The sequence below is a fragment of the Narcine bancroftii genome, chromosome 1 (assembly GCF_036971445.1).
Source record: "Narcine bancroftii isolate sNarBan1 chromosome 1, sNarBan1.hap1, whole genome shotgun sequence".
NCBI lineage: Eukaryota > Metazoa > Chordata > Chondrichthyes > Torpediniformes > Narcinidae > Narcine > Narcine bancroftii.
The window spans coordinates 40,967,973-40,987,831 of NC_091469.1; the positions used below are offsets into that span (position 1 = coordinate 40,967,973).

The window sequence follows — 19,859 nt, forward strand, 5'->3', positions numbered from 1 at the left end:
ATTGGAAAAATTCCAAGGGAGAGGATTTGGATTCCCTTAGAAAGGCAGGGAGAGTTGGCATGGTTTGGTGCAGAAGAAATTCTGGCCCTCAAATCTAATTGACCTTTTTGAAAAGGTAACTAAGAAAATTGCAGGACAATAGACTTGCTATACTTTTGAAAAGGTCCACCTATGCGTGGAAGAGTGTTGGCAAGCTGTATTCAAAACTGGCTTGGTGGCAGGAGGCAGAGGGTAGAGGTGGAGGGTTGCTTTGCTGACTAGAATCCTACAAACATTGGTATGTAACAGATATGGGTGCTAAGATCTTTAAGAAGTAGAGGATTAATAGGCCTAATTCGGGCAGGGGTGATTAATGTAGATCAGGCATTCTCAATAGGGCCATAACTCCTCCCCCACCCCACACCCTCAACCCCAATCTGAGGGCAACAGCCCATTTAAGGGGGGGACGGGTTATGGACTGAAATCATTTATTTAAAAAAAAACAAAAACCTGTATTATGTAGTCCAAAGTATAGAAAAAAAATTAAGCTTGACTGCTTCAGAGGAAGGGGGCCCATAAACTTTGAGCAGAGACCTTAGGGGACCATAGCCAAAAAAGTTGAAACTGGCTTGTTAGAAAGGCATCACAGTTGGCAGGGACAAGTTGAGAAAATGGCCTGTTTTCATGTACAGCTCCAAGAAAGGTTTCTTCCAATGCTTAGTATTGACTCACTGGGCACTGTTGAACAGAGAGAGTTAACACAAGTTTGCTGGTTCATGAAAGATTATCTTCACCTCTTATGGATGCCGTGAGATCTCTTGAGTTCCTCCAACATTTGTTTTTTGACTGCAATCACAGCTTCTGCAGAGTTTTGTTTCACTCCTCACTTTCTTGCACTCAGATCAAATATGTATGTGATTCTGCTCTGGGATGATCTGACGGGCTGTTTTTGTGAAATACACCTTGAATTTTTTGGTACTTATTGTTATGTCTTTTAGTTGCACGTCTACAAACAAAAAGAGAATCTCGATGGGTTTGTGAAGACTTATCTTAAGCTACTGCCTCTAGATGGGAATCCTGGCATCTATGCAGTAAACTCTGAAGTAGTGAGTAAAACTATAGATCTCGAAAGGGGGGAAAATACTCGACTCTTTTCGTCAATTTAATATTTTGCTGTGATGTTTATTGACAATGTAACTGTAAATCATCATTTGGTCACATCCACACCTGTTTATTCCCATGACAGTATGGATCTAGTTCAGGAACAGCTTTCCCTGTCTAACTGGACTCCAATGTTTTCCCCTTGGCTTTTCTGTATGTTGGAACATTTGTCAAGGCATATCTTCCATCAGTACCCCTTGTTCAGACTCCATACATGTGTCCCTATTGCCTGCCTCAGCTGCCTCAGTTAGTAGCTTTTTTCCCCATTTCCACTGATATTTGAGTTGCTTGAAATACCTTGAGTGATGGGATCTTGCTAACGTGCTGCTACTTCACACCATTGTCTGTAAATCTGAACTGTGTTCTTGGGTGTATGATATGCTGCTCCTGCCTCTTCTGCTTTATCCTCAAAATTCTCCTTGTACTGTTTGTTGTCTAGTTCAATATCCAGTCTTCTATGCATTGCAGTTTCCTTCTGGTTCAAGATTAAGTACCTTTCTCTGTGCCCCATCCCCATCAGCAAAAATTCCATTCCTTTGTTACCAATTCCACTTTGCTTCTTTGGCTGAGGTTCTTGGCTAATCCCTCCCTACCACCACTCCTGCTTCACTGTGGCTGAAACTATTGATTGTGCCTCTGGTGGTTCTACCAAAGGCAAAGTCCTGCTGCCCACCACTTTTATCTTCATCTATGACTGCTTTAGGCAACATGACAAGCAAAAGGGAATAAATGTTTTGGAAATGGGTGTTTTTCACTGGATATTTGACTTGCAGGTATGAATAAATAGCTTATTAATAGCAATATTTAAAAAAAAATGTTCAATCCAAGATGTTTTTTAATTTTAAAAATAGTCTAAAAAAATAATCTTGAAAATTATGTTGACTGAAATTTGGTTTTGATGGGTGAGATTTATTCTATAATTGACAGTTTTTTAACATTTGCTGATTATAACCTGGAACCTCAGATGTTCATGGCTGGCTTAATGGAAATGCAGGAGTTTTGTTCCCCTGTTCTCAACAAGAATGGTCAGGAAGTGGAGCGCTCTGTTCAAGGAAGTAGGTGAGGTGAATGGAGCAGCAGTGCTGGAGGAACTTGATGGGTTAGGCAGCCAATAATTCTGGTTGAAAACCCATCCTCTGGAATAGCAAGAACCAGAAGGATATTGAATGAAAAGGGTTGGGGAGAGAGGGAAAGGAATACAGGTAGGAGGGTGAAGAGGCAGAGAGCTGAGAAAGGTATATTCTGATAGGAGGAAGGGAAGGTGGTGAGTGCTGGAAGGTGACTGGCAGGTAGGGCTGTGGGGGAGGGAAAGAGGAGGAAGAATGGGGCTTGAGAGATGATGGTGGTTTGAAGGAGGATACTAGAAATTGAAGTCAATATTGATACAATCTGGTTGGAGATTGTCAAGGGGAAATTTAATTCCTCTAATTTGTGTGCGGCCAGTGAATGGGGCCATGGACAGATGTGTCAATGAGGGAATAAGAAGTGGAATTAAAGAGGCTGGCCACTGGGAGATGCTAGCTTTTGAGTCTGAGATGCTCAAGAAAGTGATTTCCAATCTGTGTCTGGTCTCCTCTGAAGTACAGGAGGTCACATTGGATGCAGAAAATGACCCCTACAGATTCGCATGAAGCGTTGCTTCACTTGCATGGGCTGTTTGGAGTCCCGAGTAGTGGTGAGGGAAGAAATGCAGTTGTAGCAATTTGTTTTGTGGTTCTAGTGATATGTATTAGATTGCAATTAGTGCGAAGATATGAATGGATAAGGGTGTCACAGAAAGAGTGACTGTGAGGGGCTGTGAAAATGGGTCTGGAGGTGTAGTCTTGTTATAGGTGTTGGAAATCGCAGTATAATGGTGCAAGTGAAGGCTAGAAGGGTGGTAGGTGAGGACAAGGGGAATCTTTTCTCAAGTCAGGTGGGGGGGGGTGGGGGAGAGAGAGAGAGAGAGAAATGGGCCAAGAGCAGATGTGTGAGAAATGAAGGAGATGTGGGTGAGGGCTGCATTGATAGCAGTGGAGAAGTCACCACTATTAAAGGAGGACATCTCTGATGTCCTGGACTGTAAAGTCTCATCCAGGGATCAGATGAGGTGAATGGAATAGATACATTTAAGGAAGGTACCTGATTGAATATGGAAAGAAATAATGTATATATTAATGGTGGCTCAGGAGGAGCTAAAAGCATAAACCATTTACACCACAACACATGCTAGCTTATTTTGTGTAATAGTATCTAGCCCTAGCGTGGATATTCCAAGTATGTATCTATACCTCCCAGGACCTCTATCACATCCTCAACTGCCAGTAATTTGGAATGCATCTGATTAGTCAGGTTTATGTTTATACCTCTCCCCATTGGAATATTTGCATCAAATTGAACCTAAGAAATTTAAACTGGAATAAGCATTTGATGCTCAAACTTGCCTATCAGTAAGATCATGAGCCTTCTTTTACTATCCCAATTTTTGTTGATTTCCTTACTATAAAATGACCGAACAATGTAATTATTTGTTGTGTGATGAATCTTCCACTGCTGGGTCACAACAGTGGTCTGACTAGTGCAGTTGAAGCTGCAATTCTGTTTCTATTCTAATGGAAAGTGGGTTTGCATCCACTATCTAGGGCTTCTCTTGTGCAGTTTAACACTTTTTTGCCTGAAATTGGACAAAACCAAATGGAGACAGTTACCTTCTGCCACACAGAACTGAACCTTTCTCTTCCAGTGCTACACAAACCAAGGAGCAGAGCTGGTACGTGCCAGTGTGGTCAATTCCAATCTCGAAGTGATTTATGATGAATTTGTTAAACCAGACAATGAAGTGATTGATTACAACACAAGGTAAGCACTTCTATCCATTTATGTATATCCTTGGATTAATTGGTTAAAACTGAGCTATCGTATCCAAAAGCAAACAATGACAAATACAGGAAATCTGCAATAAATCAGCTGGTCAAGTAGCATGCAGTATGTAGAGGAAAAACTGGAGGATGCAGTTTGAGGTCAAACCTGTTTTTGCACACTGTCACACTGATGAGAAGTCATTAAATTAAAACATTTTTTTCATTTCTCTCTCTCCACAAATGCTGCATGTTCTGCTGAGTGTTTCCTGCATTTCTATTTTTGCTATCCTATCAAAGATGTGGATTATTTTCTCAACTTAAACTCATAGGTTTTCTGGAGTATCCCACGAGGACTTGCTGAATACAGAAACAACTCTTGGTGAGGTTCAGGCGGCTTTACTGAGAATCCTCAGTGCTGATTCCATTTTGATTGGTCATGGTTTGGACAAAGACTTGCTTGCACTCAAGGTAAAGTAACTTTGAGTTTTTAATTTGCTCTCATGCCATTTCATAATCATTTTTTTTTTGTTTAATTGTTAATTTGGAATGTGAATGGCTTTGTAAAAAAGTTTGCCAGTTTATCTTATGCTTTAAATATAGTGGATTCAGTAAATCTTCAAACATCTGCTATCCATTTTTTAAAAATTTGGTCAGCATGGATGAGTTGGACCAAATGGCCAGTTCTACATGAGTTCACATCCACTTCACTTGGGCCAAATGTACACACCTTTTGCATGCACTTGGTTCATTAAAAATGTTATCAATTCCCTGTAATATTAAAATGTGAATTAAGTTGGGACATTATTAAGAATGTGTTTTAAAATAAATGGGACTGGTTCTTAAATTGTAGCCCTAAATTGGGGAAAAGCTAATTCTAATGAAATTACAAGATTTTGCAAAGGTTTGCATGAAAAGGGCAACACTCTCCACGTACTGGGTAGTAGCATATATGACTGGCTATCAGAGGAAGTGGTAGAGATGGATAGTTAAAATATTTAAAAAGCATTTGGATGGATAAATAAGAGAGCAATATAGATCATGGAAAGACATGTAGGGTGAGTTCAGTTGGGCAACTATGGCATGAACAAGTTGGGCAAAAGAGCCTGTTTTCACGGTGACTCTGATCTACAGTAATCTCTGATGATCTGATGTTAGCATGTGAACTTCACACAATTGGAAGAGATTTCCTTTTGTTGGGCACATAATGATTTTTGCTTCAATATTAACTGCCTTTCTGCCATATTCCAAACTTCCATTTTTAATCCGGCCCATATCCCATGAATCAGTAATTGCTGTCTTCTTGCCCAGTCATCCTGTCAAAATCTTTAATTCTTTTTGCATCAATCCTGTCTAAGTTGATATCAGCACATACTTTGCCTCATTCACTTTGAATAGCTGCCAATAGCTGCTAGGATGTCCTCAATACCTTTCTTGCAGTACTTTATGGAAATAATGTTATGCAGATGCAGCAATGGTTCCTTTTATTATAGTGTAATAATGCATTAAAAGATGTAATACATCTTGGTGCCTGCCACATTGACCACCGCCAGTGGGCTGATATCGCCTCAAACCGTGCATCTTGGCGCCTCACAGTTTGGCGGGCAGCAACCTCCTTTGAAGAAGACCGCAGAGCCCACCTCACTGACAAAAGGCAAAGGAGGAAAAACCCAACACCCAACCCCAACCCACCAATTTTCCCCTGCAACCGCTGCAACCGTGTCTGCCTGTCCCGCATCGGACTTGTCAGCCACAAACGAGCCTGCAGCTGACGTGGACATTTACCCCCTCCATAAATCTTCGTCCGCGAAGCCAAGCCAAAGAAAAGAAAAATACATTATATACTTCAACTTTTGTCTGCCATGAAGCAAACAAAGAGTTGCCATGATCATTGCCTGGTTCCCTAACAATAAGAGAAGCAAAGAAGAGTATTTCATAGACACTGAGTCAGGAAGAGAAGAGCACGTTTAACAAATTTACTGGATTTGTTTGAGGGTGTTTGAGGGGGAACAGGTGAATGCGTGAATCTTGGACAAAAATGAGAGGAAAATAAAATTGTGTAGTAGACACAGAAGGGAAAAGGATTTAGATCAAGTAAATCTCGTCGGCGACTGTGAGAGGGGGACTGAATGAGAGGAGCAGTGATTTAAAAAGCAGCAGGAGAGGTTGGTGCTCATTTAAGTTTCTCCAGTGGCCAATTAGCTGTAGCCAATAAAAAGGATGGGAAGTTCAAGTGGAGCAGCCAAGCGGAGGAGTGGGGATTTAAAAGCTTAGGCTGAGAATGTATAACAGGCAAGGTCAGGTAAGATCTTTGCATTGTAACAAAGTAGGTCATGGAGATAACAGCTAGGGCAGTGGAATGGTCCGATTGCAGGATGAGGGAAATATGGGAGAGCACAATTATCTCTGATGACTATACCCGCAATGGGTGCATCCAGATGGAGCATTCTACTGACTGTGTTGGGGAATTGAGCTAGAGCTGGATCATTTGGGAGGAGAATATATTGGGAAAAGATGTTCTTGGGAGAAAGCATAGATGTAATGTAGAAAATGTTTAGGGACCACACACATGTGGTTCTGGATAAGTTTGCTCCCCTGAGACAGGGAAAAGAGACAAGTGAGGTAGCTGGTTAAGAGGAAGAAGGAAGCATACATTAGATTTAGGAAGCAAAAAAAAAAGATAGGGCTCATGAGAATTGCATGGTAGCTAGGCAAGAACTTAAAGGACTGAGGAGAGCTAGAAGGGGGCATGAGAAGGCCTTGGCAAATAGGATTGATGAAAACCCTAAGGCTTTCTATGGGTATGTGAAGCAAAGAAGGATGACGAGTGAAGTTATGGCCACTTAAAGGTAAAGGAAACAACACCTGGAAATGGGGGAGGTCATAAATGAATATCTTGCTTGAGTATTCACCAGAGAATAGGATGTTGGTCAATTTGAGTTCAAAATAGAACAAGTTTATGGGCTGGACCATGTTGAGATTAAGAAAGAGGAAGTGCTGTATTTTAAAAAATATATATTAGGATTGATAAGTCGCCAGGACTGGATGAGATGCACCTTGGGTTGCTATGGGAAGGGAAGGAAGAGATTGCTGGGGCATGGGATCCATGAAATCTTGTCTGTGGATTCAGAATTGGCTTGCCAGTAGAAAGCATATAGTAGTGGAAGGAAAGTGTTCTGCCTGGAGGTCAGAGATTAGTGAAGTTCTATGGGGATCTGTTCTGGGGCCCCTGCTCTTAGTGATTTTTTTTTAAATGACCTGGATGAAGAAGTAGAGGTCAGTAAGTGTTCAGATGATATGAAAGTTGCAAAAATTGTGGATAGTGACTGTTGAAGTAGATGCAACAGGATATTGATAGGATCCAGAATTGGATAGAAAAGTGGCAGATGGAGTTCAATCTGGATAAATAAGAGGTGATGTATTTTGGAAGGCTAATCCTGAAGGCTGAATACAGGGTTAATGGTTGGATACTTAAGTATGGAAGAACAGGGGGACTCTGGGTTCCAAATCCATTGATCTCTCAAAGTTGCCATGCAGGTTGATGGGATGGTTAATAAAGCCTGTGGTACGTTGGCCTTCATTAATCAAGGGACTGAGTTCAGGAGTTGAGTAAAAGTTGCACCTCTATAAATCTTTGGTGAGACAACAGAGAATATTATGTTTAGTCCTGGTCACCTTATTACAGGAAGTATTTGGAAGTTGTGGAGAGAGTGCAGAGGCGATTTATCAGTATGTTGCCTGGATTGGAAAATAAGTCTCAAGATGCAAGGTTAGCAGAGCTAGGATGTTTCTCTGGAGCGTAGAAAGACGAGAGGAGACTTGATAGAGGCCTACGAGGTTACGAGAGGGATAGTTAGGGTAGACAGCCAGCACATTTTTTCCAGGGTGGAGTACCAAATATCCAGTGATATGTGTGCAAAGTGATGGGAGGAAAGTTTTGGGGAAACACAAAGTGCATTTTTCTTTTTGCAAAGAGCTGTGGGTACCTGGATTGCTTTGCCAGGAATGGTGATGGAGGCTGGAACAATAGGGGTATTTAAGAAGCACTTGGGCACATGGATGAGAGAAAAATAGAGGGTTATGAAGCAAAGAGGATTTAGTTTTTTTGTATTTATATGTAGGCTGGCACAACTTTGTGGGCTGAAGGACCTGTACTATGGTGTAATGCTCCATGTTCTAACTGGGCAAGAGTGTGGCAACTGGAGTACAACATTGGTAAATGTGGTCATCCACTTTGGAAGAAGAAATGGATCAGATTATTTAAACTATGAAGAATTGTAGCATGCTAAGAAAACAGACCGGTATTGGGTTAGACTCAGAGTTAACCCCTTCAGACATGAGCTCCTGGTGATGTACTCTCAAATGTAAAATCACTGGAGGAGAAAATTGGTTTTGTGGAGGCTGCATCTGAACCAGAGAGAATTGCAGGGCAGCTGTGCTCTGGTGATTACTGAAACATGGTTCTAGGATACCATTCAAGATTCAGCGATCCAGTTGGATGGCCTTCAGGGCAGACAAAGATGTTACTACTTCTGGCAAAGCTCAAGGAGGGGACTATGCACTTGCATCAACGAAATTTAAAATAGGAATACTTTCCCTGCATATGTATTGTGTCTGTATGTGTGTCATGTCTGTGTGTTTCTGCACAGAGGACCAGAGAATGGTTTGTACTCATGCAAGCAGATGACAATAAACATGTCTTGGAGGGAGATGAGAGTATGCTAGAACATGAATCACAAAAGATTGTATTGTAGGTTTAAGAGTTGGTCAAGAGTCAAATGGAATGTTTAACGTTCATTTCTAGAGGGATTGAATTTCGAAGCTCTACACCGTATTGGCGGGACTACCCTTGGAATGCTGCGTAAAGTTCAGCTCTTGAGATTGGATGTATTAGCCTTGGAGGTGGGGTTTAATCATGATGTGTGTGAGGTGTTGCATCTTGGGAAGCCAAATGCATTGATTTTCCAAGGAATTTGGAATTATGAGTACATGGTTCCCTGAAAAAGGTCACCAATTTTGTGTAAAGGTGGCATTTGATATGCTTTTCTTCATTGTGAAAGGTATTGAGCAAGGAAATAGTGTTACAGCTAGTATAAAGCATTGGTTAGACTGCAGTTTGGGTATTGTGTGCAATTTTGGTCACCTTGTTTCAGGAAGAGTTTAGGAGAGGTTAACCAGGTTGCTGTTTGGATTTTAGGGTATGAGTTGTCAAGAGAAGTTGAACAAACTTGGGTTGTTTGCTCTGGAGTGTTGAAGGCTGATGGGAGACTCTAAGTTTATAAAATTCAGGGTATTGATAGGATAGACGGTCAGAATCGTTATCTCCAAGATAAAAATATAATGGATATGCATTTAAGTTGAAAGAAGCACAGCAAGTTTCTTTTAGTTATGTCTGGAATGGTCTGTCAGGAACAGTGTTGGAAGCAGTCACAATTCTAGTATGAGGCTTTTGGATTAACATGAATGTGGAAGGATATGGATCATGTGAAAGCAGAAGAGATTTGGTTTTAATTTGGCATCCTCTTTGGCAGAAACATGGACTAAAGGGTCGGTTTCTGTTCTGTTCTCTGGTTCCTTTATTCATTAGAGACTTGTATAATTCAGACAAATCTATAAACTTTTCATGAAATTCCTCTATTTGCAGATTATACACAGTGTTGTCATTGACACATTATTTGTGTTCCCACATCGCTTTGGCCAGTCTGACAAGCAACAACTGTTGTCTGAATATCTTCATACATTTACAAAAAGCAGTAAGTAATTTGACAAGAAATTATGTGAAGTGTTTCAGTTGGATAATTAGTCCAACTTAACGTGAGTAGAATGTGAAGTCAAACTAGTAAAGGTTTTGTGTGGTTTGGATTCTGTTTTGGAAATGTGACAATTATCTTGTAAATTGAAATAGTATTTACTGAAACTCATGATGGTTGGCTTTCATCTGATTTGCAAAGTCCTAGCTATAAAGTCCTTATCTAAACTAGCAGTGGAGGAACAAAAATTGATACAATTAAGTGAAGATAACTTTTCCATTCCCTAATCTTCCTCTTTGGTGACCCTTGGCACAACCCTGAGCTCAGTTGAGGATCTGCATTCATAATTATCCAAGCTTCCAAGTTCAGTCAAATTGCCCCTTTGGATAAAGCAAAAGTGATTTTAGTTATCTTCCTCAAAGAATGATATTTAACCAAGCAGTGATCTTGCATTCACTGCACTGCCACAACTCCACAACTCTGCATCTCCAGACACATAGCAGGCAAAGTGGTCCCAGAAAGTAATGATTTTGGTTCCTAGACCACAGAGCTTCCCTCACTCATCTGAGTCCCTCCTCCTACTCAGACAGTCCCAAGATCACAATGGTCAGAGTCCACACTCTGACTCTTTAAACCTTTTTAAAAACTACATTTACGGGGGGGGAAATATTGGCAAAAAAGATGAGATTATGTTGACAGACCATATTGTGATCTGGAATCAACAGTCTGAGAGGGTTGAGGAAGCTGATTCTACAGGAACTTCAATAAATGTTTAGGAAAATAAATAATTACATTGCTGTGGCCAAAGATTGAACATCTTTTCAAAAAATTACATTGGCACGTTAGGCCAAATAGTGTGAATTGGGATCAATCAAAGTGACTTGGTTTCCTTGTGTCTTATGCCAGCCCAAGGATTTGGATCTGTTGAAAAAGCACGTGCATGCATGGAACTCGTGCTGTGGGAAGTGAAGGAGGCTACAAAAAGCAGAAAGTGGTGAAACCTCTTGGGGAAAGGGCACAGACTTCACTCTCCCTGTCTATTGGTTTGCATAGCTTTATTTCTCAGCACTCTGTAAGGTTTCTGAATGTGGTGTAATAATATGTGATTACTTGATCCATTTATACTGGACATTCCCCAATGGCACTTGTTTGTTTCAATGCTCACTTTTGGATTTTGACATATTCTCTGTTAAGTTCCTGATAAACATTCAGCTTGGTTGTTGGTGTTAACTGTTTGTTAGTTTGTCCACTGGTTGTATTTGCTATTGCACATTGGAATATTTTTTTTTGTACAGGTATTGTCACTTAAGACCAATTTCTCCCTTAATTGTGTAGAGGTTTGGTTATCATCTCATTAGATGAGTAATGGCTAAATTGTCTGTGATGCAAGTTAACATTTAAATTGTGTTCAATGAGCATAATGAAACCTCCAACCAATAGTCAAAACATATGACTGTTAATAGTTTAAAATGTCAATATGATTAGAGGTGGTTTTACTTGGCTAGAGAGGTACCAAAGCAAAATGTAATCAAACAAGGAGAAATGGTCAGCCAATGTTGGAGGTTGGAGCCCTGTTTCACAAAAGGGTCCTGACCTGAAAAATTGTGTCCATTTCTCTCCATGGATGCATGCCCTGTTTGCTCAAGATTCCTGCATTAGCTGTTTTTGTTTCTCCAACAAGAAATGTGTTCAATTACTTCCAGTTGAATCACTGTACTTTTATTCCAGGAAATGGGTATTTCATAGAACCCCAATGTGATCCACAGAATGTCCAGCAAAGCAAAGATTATGAAAATACTACTTTCATAATTGTGTCCTTTAAATAAAGGAAGTCTGTACAGGATAGTTTGAGATATTTGAGTGATTCTCTCCACTCACTACATGTTGTTTCACATGTTGAGTTAAGTTGTTTCACATGTTGAGTTAAGTTGTTTCACATGTTGAGTTAAGTTGTTTCACATGTTGAGTTAAGTTGTTTCACATGTTGAGTTAAGTTGTTTCACATGTTGAGTTAAGTTGTTTCACATGTTGAGTTAAGTTGTTTCACATGTTGAGTTAAGTTGTTTCACATGTTGAGTTAAGTTGTTTCACATGTTGAGTTAAGTTGTTTCACATGTTGTTACTAGCCTGGGAGCAATACATGCTGGTTATTTTGGTAATGTAATACTATTACATTTTCAAATCAAGGAAAGGCAAGGTATCCCAGGCTGGACTACATATGAAAGCTGCAAAAGTTGTTTGTACAATAAAGTTTGTGCAGTTTAACAAATATTAATTTGCATTATTGGATCCTATTTTTCATTAAACAAGTGCTTCAAAAGTGTCCTACAATATGGAAACAGGCCCTTCAGCCCAACTTGCTTACGCCAATCAAAATGTCCGACCTGGACGAGTCCCACCTGTCTGCATTTGGTCCATCCCATCCAATTATCTATCCATTTCTTTTTCTTCAACATTGCAAATAGTATTTGCTGCAACTAGCTCCTCTGATCCATGTCCTTTGGTTACTCATTCCCCTACTCTGGGTGAAGACTCTCTACATTCACCTCATCTATTGATCTAATCCTCTCCTGAGTTTGTGTACTTCTGAGACTACCTCTCATCCTCCTGCACTCCAAGGACTACAACATCTCCCTACAGATCAGGCCCCCAAGTCCTAGAAACATCCTCGTAAATAATCTCTGCACTATCTCCAGCTTGACTATCTCTTTCCAAGAGCACAGTGTCCAAAACTGAACACGATACTCTCGATGGGGACTGACCAATGCCTTGTCCAACTGCAACATGACCTCCTAACTGCTATACACTGACTAATGAAGGCCAATAACCCAAAAGCCATTTTGATGACCTTATCCAGCTGTGACACCACTTTCAAGGTACTATGTTCCTTTGCTCTGATTCCTCTGCTCTACAATACTCCTCAGATCCCTGTCAGTCATTTTTTAATTTATTATAAAAAAAATTTAAAACTTTTTAAAATTCAAGAAAATTATTTAAAAATTTATTTATTATTTATATTTTAATTTTTTAACAACTCATTTTATTTATTTATTTCTTTCTCATTTGTGTTTTTTTTACCCTCCCTCAGGCCTTAAATATATGATGTGGGATATTTCACATGCTTTTCTTAAAATATTTTTATTGGTGTTTTACAATATAAGCAATTGAATAGTACAATTATACAATGTGCTATAAGATATGAAAAAGAAAAATATTAAAATATTATACAATATTGTATAGGAAAATCCAGAGCATGATCTTAACAAAATAAGATTTAACAACAAAAAGGTTTACAATTCTTTCCTTCTCCTATAATATTATCAATGTTTACATTATTCACAGTTGAACAAGTTATTTATATTATCAAAATTAAAAAAGAAAATAAATCCCCCCCTAAAAAACTTAAATCAAAACCACTACATTAGGTTAAAAAATATACATGGGAATCAAATGATTTCACATGCTTAATGAGGGTCATTTAAATTCCCCTCACTCACGTTTAAAATTAAATTAGCATCCCCACTGTTGAGTTGAAAAAATCCATTTGAAATTCACCATCCATAGGGAATAGTTATTTTCAATTCAAGATCAGTATGTGTCAGATTTCTGCTTGTGTGGGAGCAATTAAAATTATCACTAGCTCTAAAGTTGATGGCAGACCTATTGATAAGGCCATCAAAATGTTGAGCTCACCAACTCCTCCCAAACTGATGGGGGAGAAAGTAAAACCTAAAAGTCTGCAGATACTGTGATCGAAGTAAAAACACAATGCTGGAGAAATACAGCTCATCAAAAAAGTGCCTTTTGTATAACAAAGAATAACCCACATAACCATTGTTTTGGGCTTGAGCCCTTCGTTTGAGGTATGGAAAAATGTCTGTAGGCGTCCAAATAAAAAGTTAACGGGGGAGGCGTTGTTGCAAAGGCAGGAGGTAATAGGTGAAGGTAGGGAGGGCATAGCAGCAAGCAAGGGGAGGAGGCAATCTCCCAGTCTTCCCGATGTAGAGAAGGCCACAAAGGGAGAACTTGATGCAGTAAATCATCCTGTGGATACACAAGGGAAGTGTTGCTTCACTAGAAAGGCTTGTTTGGGAACCAAGACTATGGTGGGGTGGGGTGGGGGGGAGGCACGTGTGGCTCCTCCTGCAGCCACAGGAAAATGTGCTGGGAAGGGTGGGGGGGTGAAGAGGGTTGAGTACATGAGGGAGCAGTCCCTATGGAAGGCAGAGGGGGTTGGGGAAGATGTCTGGTAGTGGGATCATGTTGTAAGTGCTGGAAATTCCAGAGGATAATGTGTAGGATGGTGGGGTGGTAGGTGAGGATGAGGGAGATTCTGTGATTGTGGTGTCTGGGGGCACAAAATGGAGGAGGTGTGGGTGAGGGCTGAGTTGATGATGGTGAAGGGGAAACTGTGGTTGTGGAAGAAGACAGACATTTCAGAAGATTTGGACTGGAAGACCTTGTGTGGTGTGGTGGAGAATTTCTTTGCTCTGTCTGCACCAGTGACAGGGACCTCCCAGTGGCCAACCATTTCAGTTTTGCTTCTCACTCCCATATGCATATGTCTATCCATGGCCTCATAGAATCCCATCAAAAGTACCCACAAATTGGAGGAACAACACCTGATTTTTTTCAGTCTGGGCACTCTCCAGCTGGATGGCATTAACATCCATTTTTTTTCCCCCAGTTTCTGCTAACCTTTCCCCCTTCCCTTCCCCCAGCACTCCACCCCTTCCCTCTCTATCCCTCCTCCCCCTGTTACCATACTCCTTCCCCACACCTCCCCCCTTTTTATTCAGAAGCCTGCTGACATTTTTCCATACATCGATGAAAGGCTCAAGCCTGAAACATCAGTTATTTATGTTTATCTTTGCTTTATCAAAGACACTGGTTGAACTGCTGAGTTTCTCCAGCAATGTGTTTTTACTCCCCAAACTGCTGCTTGGTCAAATCACTTGTTCTGTAATCCTCAGAAATCCCAGAGTGGAAGGAAATTATATAAGCTTTCTGTCTGCTGTTTATGGCTTTGAACTGATTCTTTAAACTAGCCTGTTAATAACACTATTTGTAACCAAGCATTTGCTTTCAATACCTTCCACTTCAGGAATATTCTATAGTATTCTGTAAGTAATGGTCATCTGTGCTTTATGATAGTTTTTCTGGAATACAGTTAGGCTTAATCTTCATGCTGATTTTCTTCACACACTGTTTATCCAGCTTCTTCAGCGGAGCAGTCTATACCTGCATAGGTGAATTTCTCAAACAGTGTTGTGTTCACATAGGTCTAAATGAATAATAAAATGACAACAAATGTCATTGATGATGGCTGAAAATTGTAAACAAAACATACATTATAAAGGCTGTAAGTGTCTATGTAACTATCCTCAAAAGCAAGTTAAACAGAAAAGTTAATCCCTATCTCCAAAGTTATGAAGATCTCTGATCAAAAATAAACTTTCATATGGCAAGATAGTTGGTGACTAGAGGATACCGATGACAATGAGAACTGCTTGTCACCCCACGATGCTTGCACAATAATCCAATCTATTCATGTTACCTCAGCAAGTGAAGCACACCATGCTTTTGTGCATCAAAACCAAAACAACTGTTAAGCATAGGTAACATTCATTGCCATGCCATCTGGTTTATACTCATCTTGTGGCAAGGGGTGGAAACGCAAGAAATAGAAGCAGGAGTAGGCCGTCGAGCCTAACAAATCGATCATGGCTGATCTGATAATTGACTCAACTCCACCTACTGGCCTTTTCCCCTATATCTCTTGATTTTTTTTTAAATGTAAAAATCTATCTAACTGAATAATTTAATGAAGTAGCCTCAACTGCTTCCCTAGGCAGAAAATTCCACAGCTTCACTAGTCTCTGGTGGGTGGGGGGGGGGGGGGGAAAGAATAGTTTTTCCCTCATTTTCGCCCTAAATTTCCTTGAGGCTGTGTCCTCTAGTTTTGGTCTCACCTACCAGTGAAAACAATTTTCTTGCCTCTATCTTATCTCCCATTCATAATTTGTTTCTAGAAGATCTCTCATTCTAATGAATTTGAGTAAGTATAATCCCAGGCAATTTAGTCTTTCCTTGTAAGTTGATCCCCTCATCTCTGGGATCAGCCTGGTGAACCTCCTCTGGACTGATGCACAATATGGAGACCAGAACTGCACACAGTGCTCCAAGTACTTTGTACAGTTGCATCACGACCTCCCTGCTTTTGAATTCAATTCCTCCAGCAATGAAAACCAACAGTCCATTTGCCTTCTTAAAAACTTATACCTGCAACCCAACTTTTTGTGATTCATGCACAAGCTCTCCCAAGTCCTTCTGCACTACAGCATGCTGCAATTTTTCATCATTTAAATAATAATCTGCTCTTCTATTTTTCTACTTAAGTGGATGACCTCACATTTACTAACATTGTACTCCATCTGCCAGACCTTTGCTCACTCACCTAACTTAACTATATCTTTCTGCAGCCTCTCCACATCCTCTGTACAATTTGCTTTTCTATTCAACTTAGTATCAACCAATTTTCCGCTGCAACCGTGTCTGCCTGTCCCGCATCGGACTTGTCAGCCACCAATGAGCCTGCAGCTGACGTGGACATTTACCCCCTCCATAAATCTTCGTCCGCGAAGCCAAGCCAAAGAAAAAGAGTATCATCTGCAAACTTGGCTACACTACACTCCTTCCCCTCTTCCAAATCATCAATGTTAATGGTGAACAGCTGCGGGCCCAGCACAGAGCCCTGCAGCACCCCACTTACCACTATCCACCAATCAGAAAAACACCCATTTATCCTGACTCTCTGCTTTCTGTCAGTTAACCAATCCTCAATCCATGCCAATATACTTTCCCCGACTCCATTCATCTGTATCTTATTGATAAGACTCTTGTATGATTGAATTTCTCATACAGATGAGGGTGCAATAGTCAGATCTAAAACTAGTGCTTTATGCTTGAACAAAGGAGACTACAACAGGATGAGGGAGGAAAATGGTCAGCGTGGACTGGGAGCACAGGCTAATTGGCAGAACATTTGAGAAACAGTGGAAGACTTTCAAAGGGAGTTTTCACAGTGCTCAACAAAAATATATTCCTGTTAAAAATAAGGGCAGTAAGAGAGAGAAGACTCTTCTGGAAATTCAAATATACTACATCAACCTGATCCCCTCTATCTACTGCACCCATTATATCTTCAAAGAACTCCAGCAAGTTTGTCAAACAAGGCCTGCCCTTTCTGAATCCATGCTGTTTGCCTGATGGAACCTCTTTGTTCTAAATGTCTCGCTTAATGATAGCTTCAAGCATTTTTCCAACTACAGATATTACGCTAACTGGCCAATAGTTACCCATTTTCTGCCTACATCTCTTTTTAAAAGGTGGCGTGACATTTGCTGTCTTCCACTCTGCTGGGATCTGCCCAGAATCTGGAGAATTTTGGTAAATGACTACCATTGCATCAACTATAACTCCTGCCATTTCCCTCAGTACCCTGGGATGCATCCCATCAGGACTAGGGGATTTATCTGCTTTTAGTCCCATTAGTTTGCTGATTGCTATCTCTTTTGTAACAATGATTTTATCGAGGCCCTCACCTCCCTTCGCATCCCTATCACTGGACGTGTGCTGGACGTGTCTTCCACCATGAAGACTGACACAAAATATCTGTTCAATGCCTCGGCCATTTCCTCATTACTCAATATCAATCTTTCTCTCTTAACTTCCAAGCGACGTAGCCACTCTCTTCCATTTTATATATTTTTTACCTTCATAATCCTCCTTCCCTTATTTCTCGTTTAATTGTCCTTTGTTGCTTTTTAAAGTTTTCCCAGTCTTTCATTTTCCCCCTACTCTTGGCTACTTTGTATACATAAGCTTTTAATTTCATACTTTCCTTTATTTCCTTAGTTAACCAAGGCAGGCTCTCTCTCTTACTGCCCTTATTTTTAACAGGAATATATTTTTGTTGAGCACTGTGAAAACTCCCTTTGAAAGTCTTCCACTGTTTCTCAAATGTTCTGCCAACTAGCCTGTGCTCCCAGTCCACGCTGACCATTTTCCTCCCTCATCCTGTTGTAGTCTCCTCATCCTGTTGTAGTCTCCTTTGTTCAAGCATAAAGCACTAGTTTTAGATCTGACTATTGCACCCTCATCTGTATGAGAAATTCAAGCACACAATGATCACTTTTTCTAAGAGGCTCCCTAATTACTAGAATGTTAATTTTACCCCTCTCCCTTGTTGGTTCCTTAACATGCTGCTCAGGAAAGCTATCACAGATGCATTCTGTGAAGTTATTCTTCAGACTCCCTCGAACCACTTGATTTTCCCATCTACTGGAAGTTGACGTCCCCCCACAACAATTGCCGTTCTGTTCTTGCATGCTTCAGTTATCTCTTGGTTAATTGCCTGTGTGCCACTGTACTATTGTTATTTGGTGGGCGATAGACAACTCCCTCCAGTGATTTTTTTTTTCTTTCCCCCATTTACTATTCTAAGGACTCAACATTTTGCTCCTTGGATCATATAATCATTTCTCACTATTGCCCTGATCTCATTCTTAATTAAGAGTGCCACCCCACCTCCTTTACCTTCTTGTTTATCTTTTCATATTACCTGATACCCTTGAATGTGGCCGATGATAAAGTTAAAGCAAATATAGTAGTTATAGTGAGCAAGTCTAGTAAACAGGAGTGGTAGAGTCAGGACCAGAAGTATGTAAGATCTGATCAACTAAACTGCATTTATTTTAATGGAAGAAGCCTTTCAAGCAAGGTATTACAGAACGTAGCTGAGGGATTGGCAGGACTCTTAAGCTCTGTGTCCAAATACATAGATGTTATAGGCCTGATAAAGGTGGGCACAGGAGAAGAGGGGAAGTTGTAATAATTTTATGAAAGACAAATAGAAGGTTATGAGGTAGGGAGAGTTTCATTTTTTTTTGTTTAGGTATATATTAATCAGCACCACATTGTGGGCTGAAAGGCCTGTAGTTTAATGTTCTAATGATTGGGGAGAATGTCATGGTAGTATCTGGAGATGTTTTAAGAGAATTTCCAGTGAGATTATATGGGTGGAACTAGATGAGAAGGGAGATTGCTTTGATGGGATTGTACAAAAGGCCCCCCAGTAGCCAGTAGGAATTAAATTAAATTTAAACTTCGTCATACAGCCATTTTGGCCCACGAACCTGTGGTGCTCAATTACATCCAATTGACCTACAACCCTGGTACGTTGTGATTGGTGAGATGAAACCAGAGCACTCAGAGGGAACCCACACAGACAAGGGGAGAATGTACAAACTCCTTACAGACAGTGTGGAATTTAAACCCCAGTACCAATCGTTGGTGCTGTAACAGGGTTACACTAGCTGTTACGCTAACTGTGCTGCAAATATGGAGAGTGATAATGAAGATAGATGTAGTAATAATACAATTGAAATAGCAGATGCAGGAATAATAAAGTTGTAATGGCAAGTAGGATATAATTAAGCTGGAAAGGGTGTAGAAAAGGCTCAGAAGGATTTTGCTTGCACTGGAGGGTTTTCATTTCTAAAATAGTTAAGGGGAAAAGAGAGTACTGGTCCATTTTACATGTTTCAATGAGATCCACTCTTATTGTTCCACATTCCAATTGATTGAACCCTATTCCATCTAATCTTTCTTCAGACATCAGTCCTGTCATTGTGGTGAACCTTTGCTGCACCTTCTCAATAGTAAGAATGACTTTTGCCTTTTCCACCAAGACACCCAGGGTTGTTGCTCCTCCCACTTTGTTACCATTCAGATAATAATCTGCCTTTCTATTATTGCCACCTCATATTTATCCATATTGTACTGGATCTGCCACATATTTCTCCATTCTTCCAATCAAGTCACCTTGAAGCCTCTTGGAATCTTCCTCAAGTTTGCACTGCTTCCCAGCTCAGCATCATCTGCAAACAGCTATGACACACAATTCCTGTGTCGAGGTCATTTAAATATGTTGTAAATAGCTGGAGTCCCAAGCACTGAACTAGTTACTACCTGCCCATCTGAAAAGGACCAATTTTTTACTACTCTGTTTCCTGCCTGGCAACCAGTTTTCTCTCCATGTCAGTACTTTACCACGTGCTATGTTCTCAAA

General features: G+C 40.3%; 2 protein-coding genes across 8 annotated transcripts in view; one reads left to right on the forward strand and one right to left on the reverse strand.

Annotated features, from left to right (window-relative positions):
* Nucleotides 1-11,998, forward strand: part of LOC138757408 (RNA exonuclease 1 homolog) — a 55,514-nt gene extending 43,516 nt beyond the window's left edge. For 2 of the 3 annotated variants that reach the window (XM_069924667.1, XM_069924677.1), the window contains exons 12-16: nt 978-1,085; nt 3,863-3,978; nt 4,310-4,448; nt 9,622-9,730; nt 11,456-11,998. In XM_069924667.1, the coding sequence (XP_069780768.1) occupies nt 978-1,085; nt 3,863-3,978; nt 4,310-4,448; nt 9,622-9,730; nt 11,456-11,553 (570 nt within the window). In that variant the 3' untranslated portion in view covers nt 11,554-11,998. Of the gene's footprint in view, nt 1-977; nt 1,086-3,862; nt 3,979-4,309; nt 4,449-9,621; nt 9,731-10,633 lie in introns of all 3 variants that reach the window. The other variant, XM_069924671.1, reaches the window with a different exon arrangement.
* The window catches only part of tek (TEK tyrosine kinase, endothelial), a 129,754-nt gene that overhangs the window by 5,884 nt on the left and 104,011 nt on the right, over nt 1-19,859 (reverse strand). For 2 of the 5 annotated variants that reach the window (XM_069924654.1, XM_069924645.1), the window contains exon 23: nt 14,533-15,011. In XM_069924654.1, the coding sequence (XP_069780755.1) occupies nt 14,937-15,011 (75 nt within the window). In that variant the 3' untranslated portion in view covers nt 14,533-14,936. Of the gene's footprint in view, nt 1-9,576; nt 10,108-11,726; nt 11,855-14,532; nt 15,012-19,859 lie in introns of those variants that run through there. The other 3 variants (XR_011353572.1, XR_011353562.1, XR_011353568.1) reach the window with 3 other exon arrangements.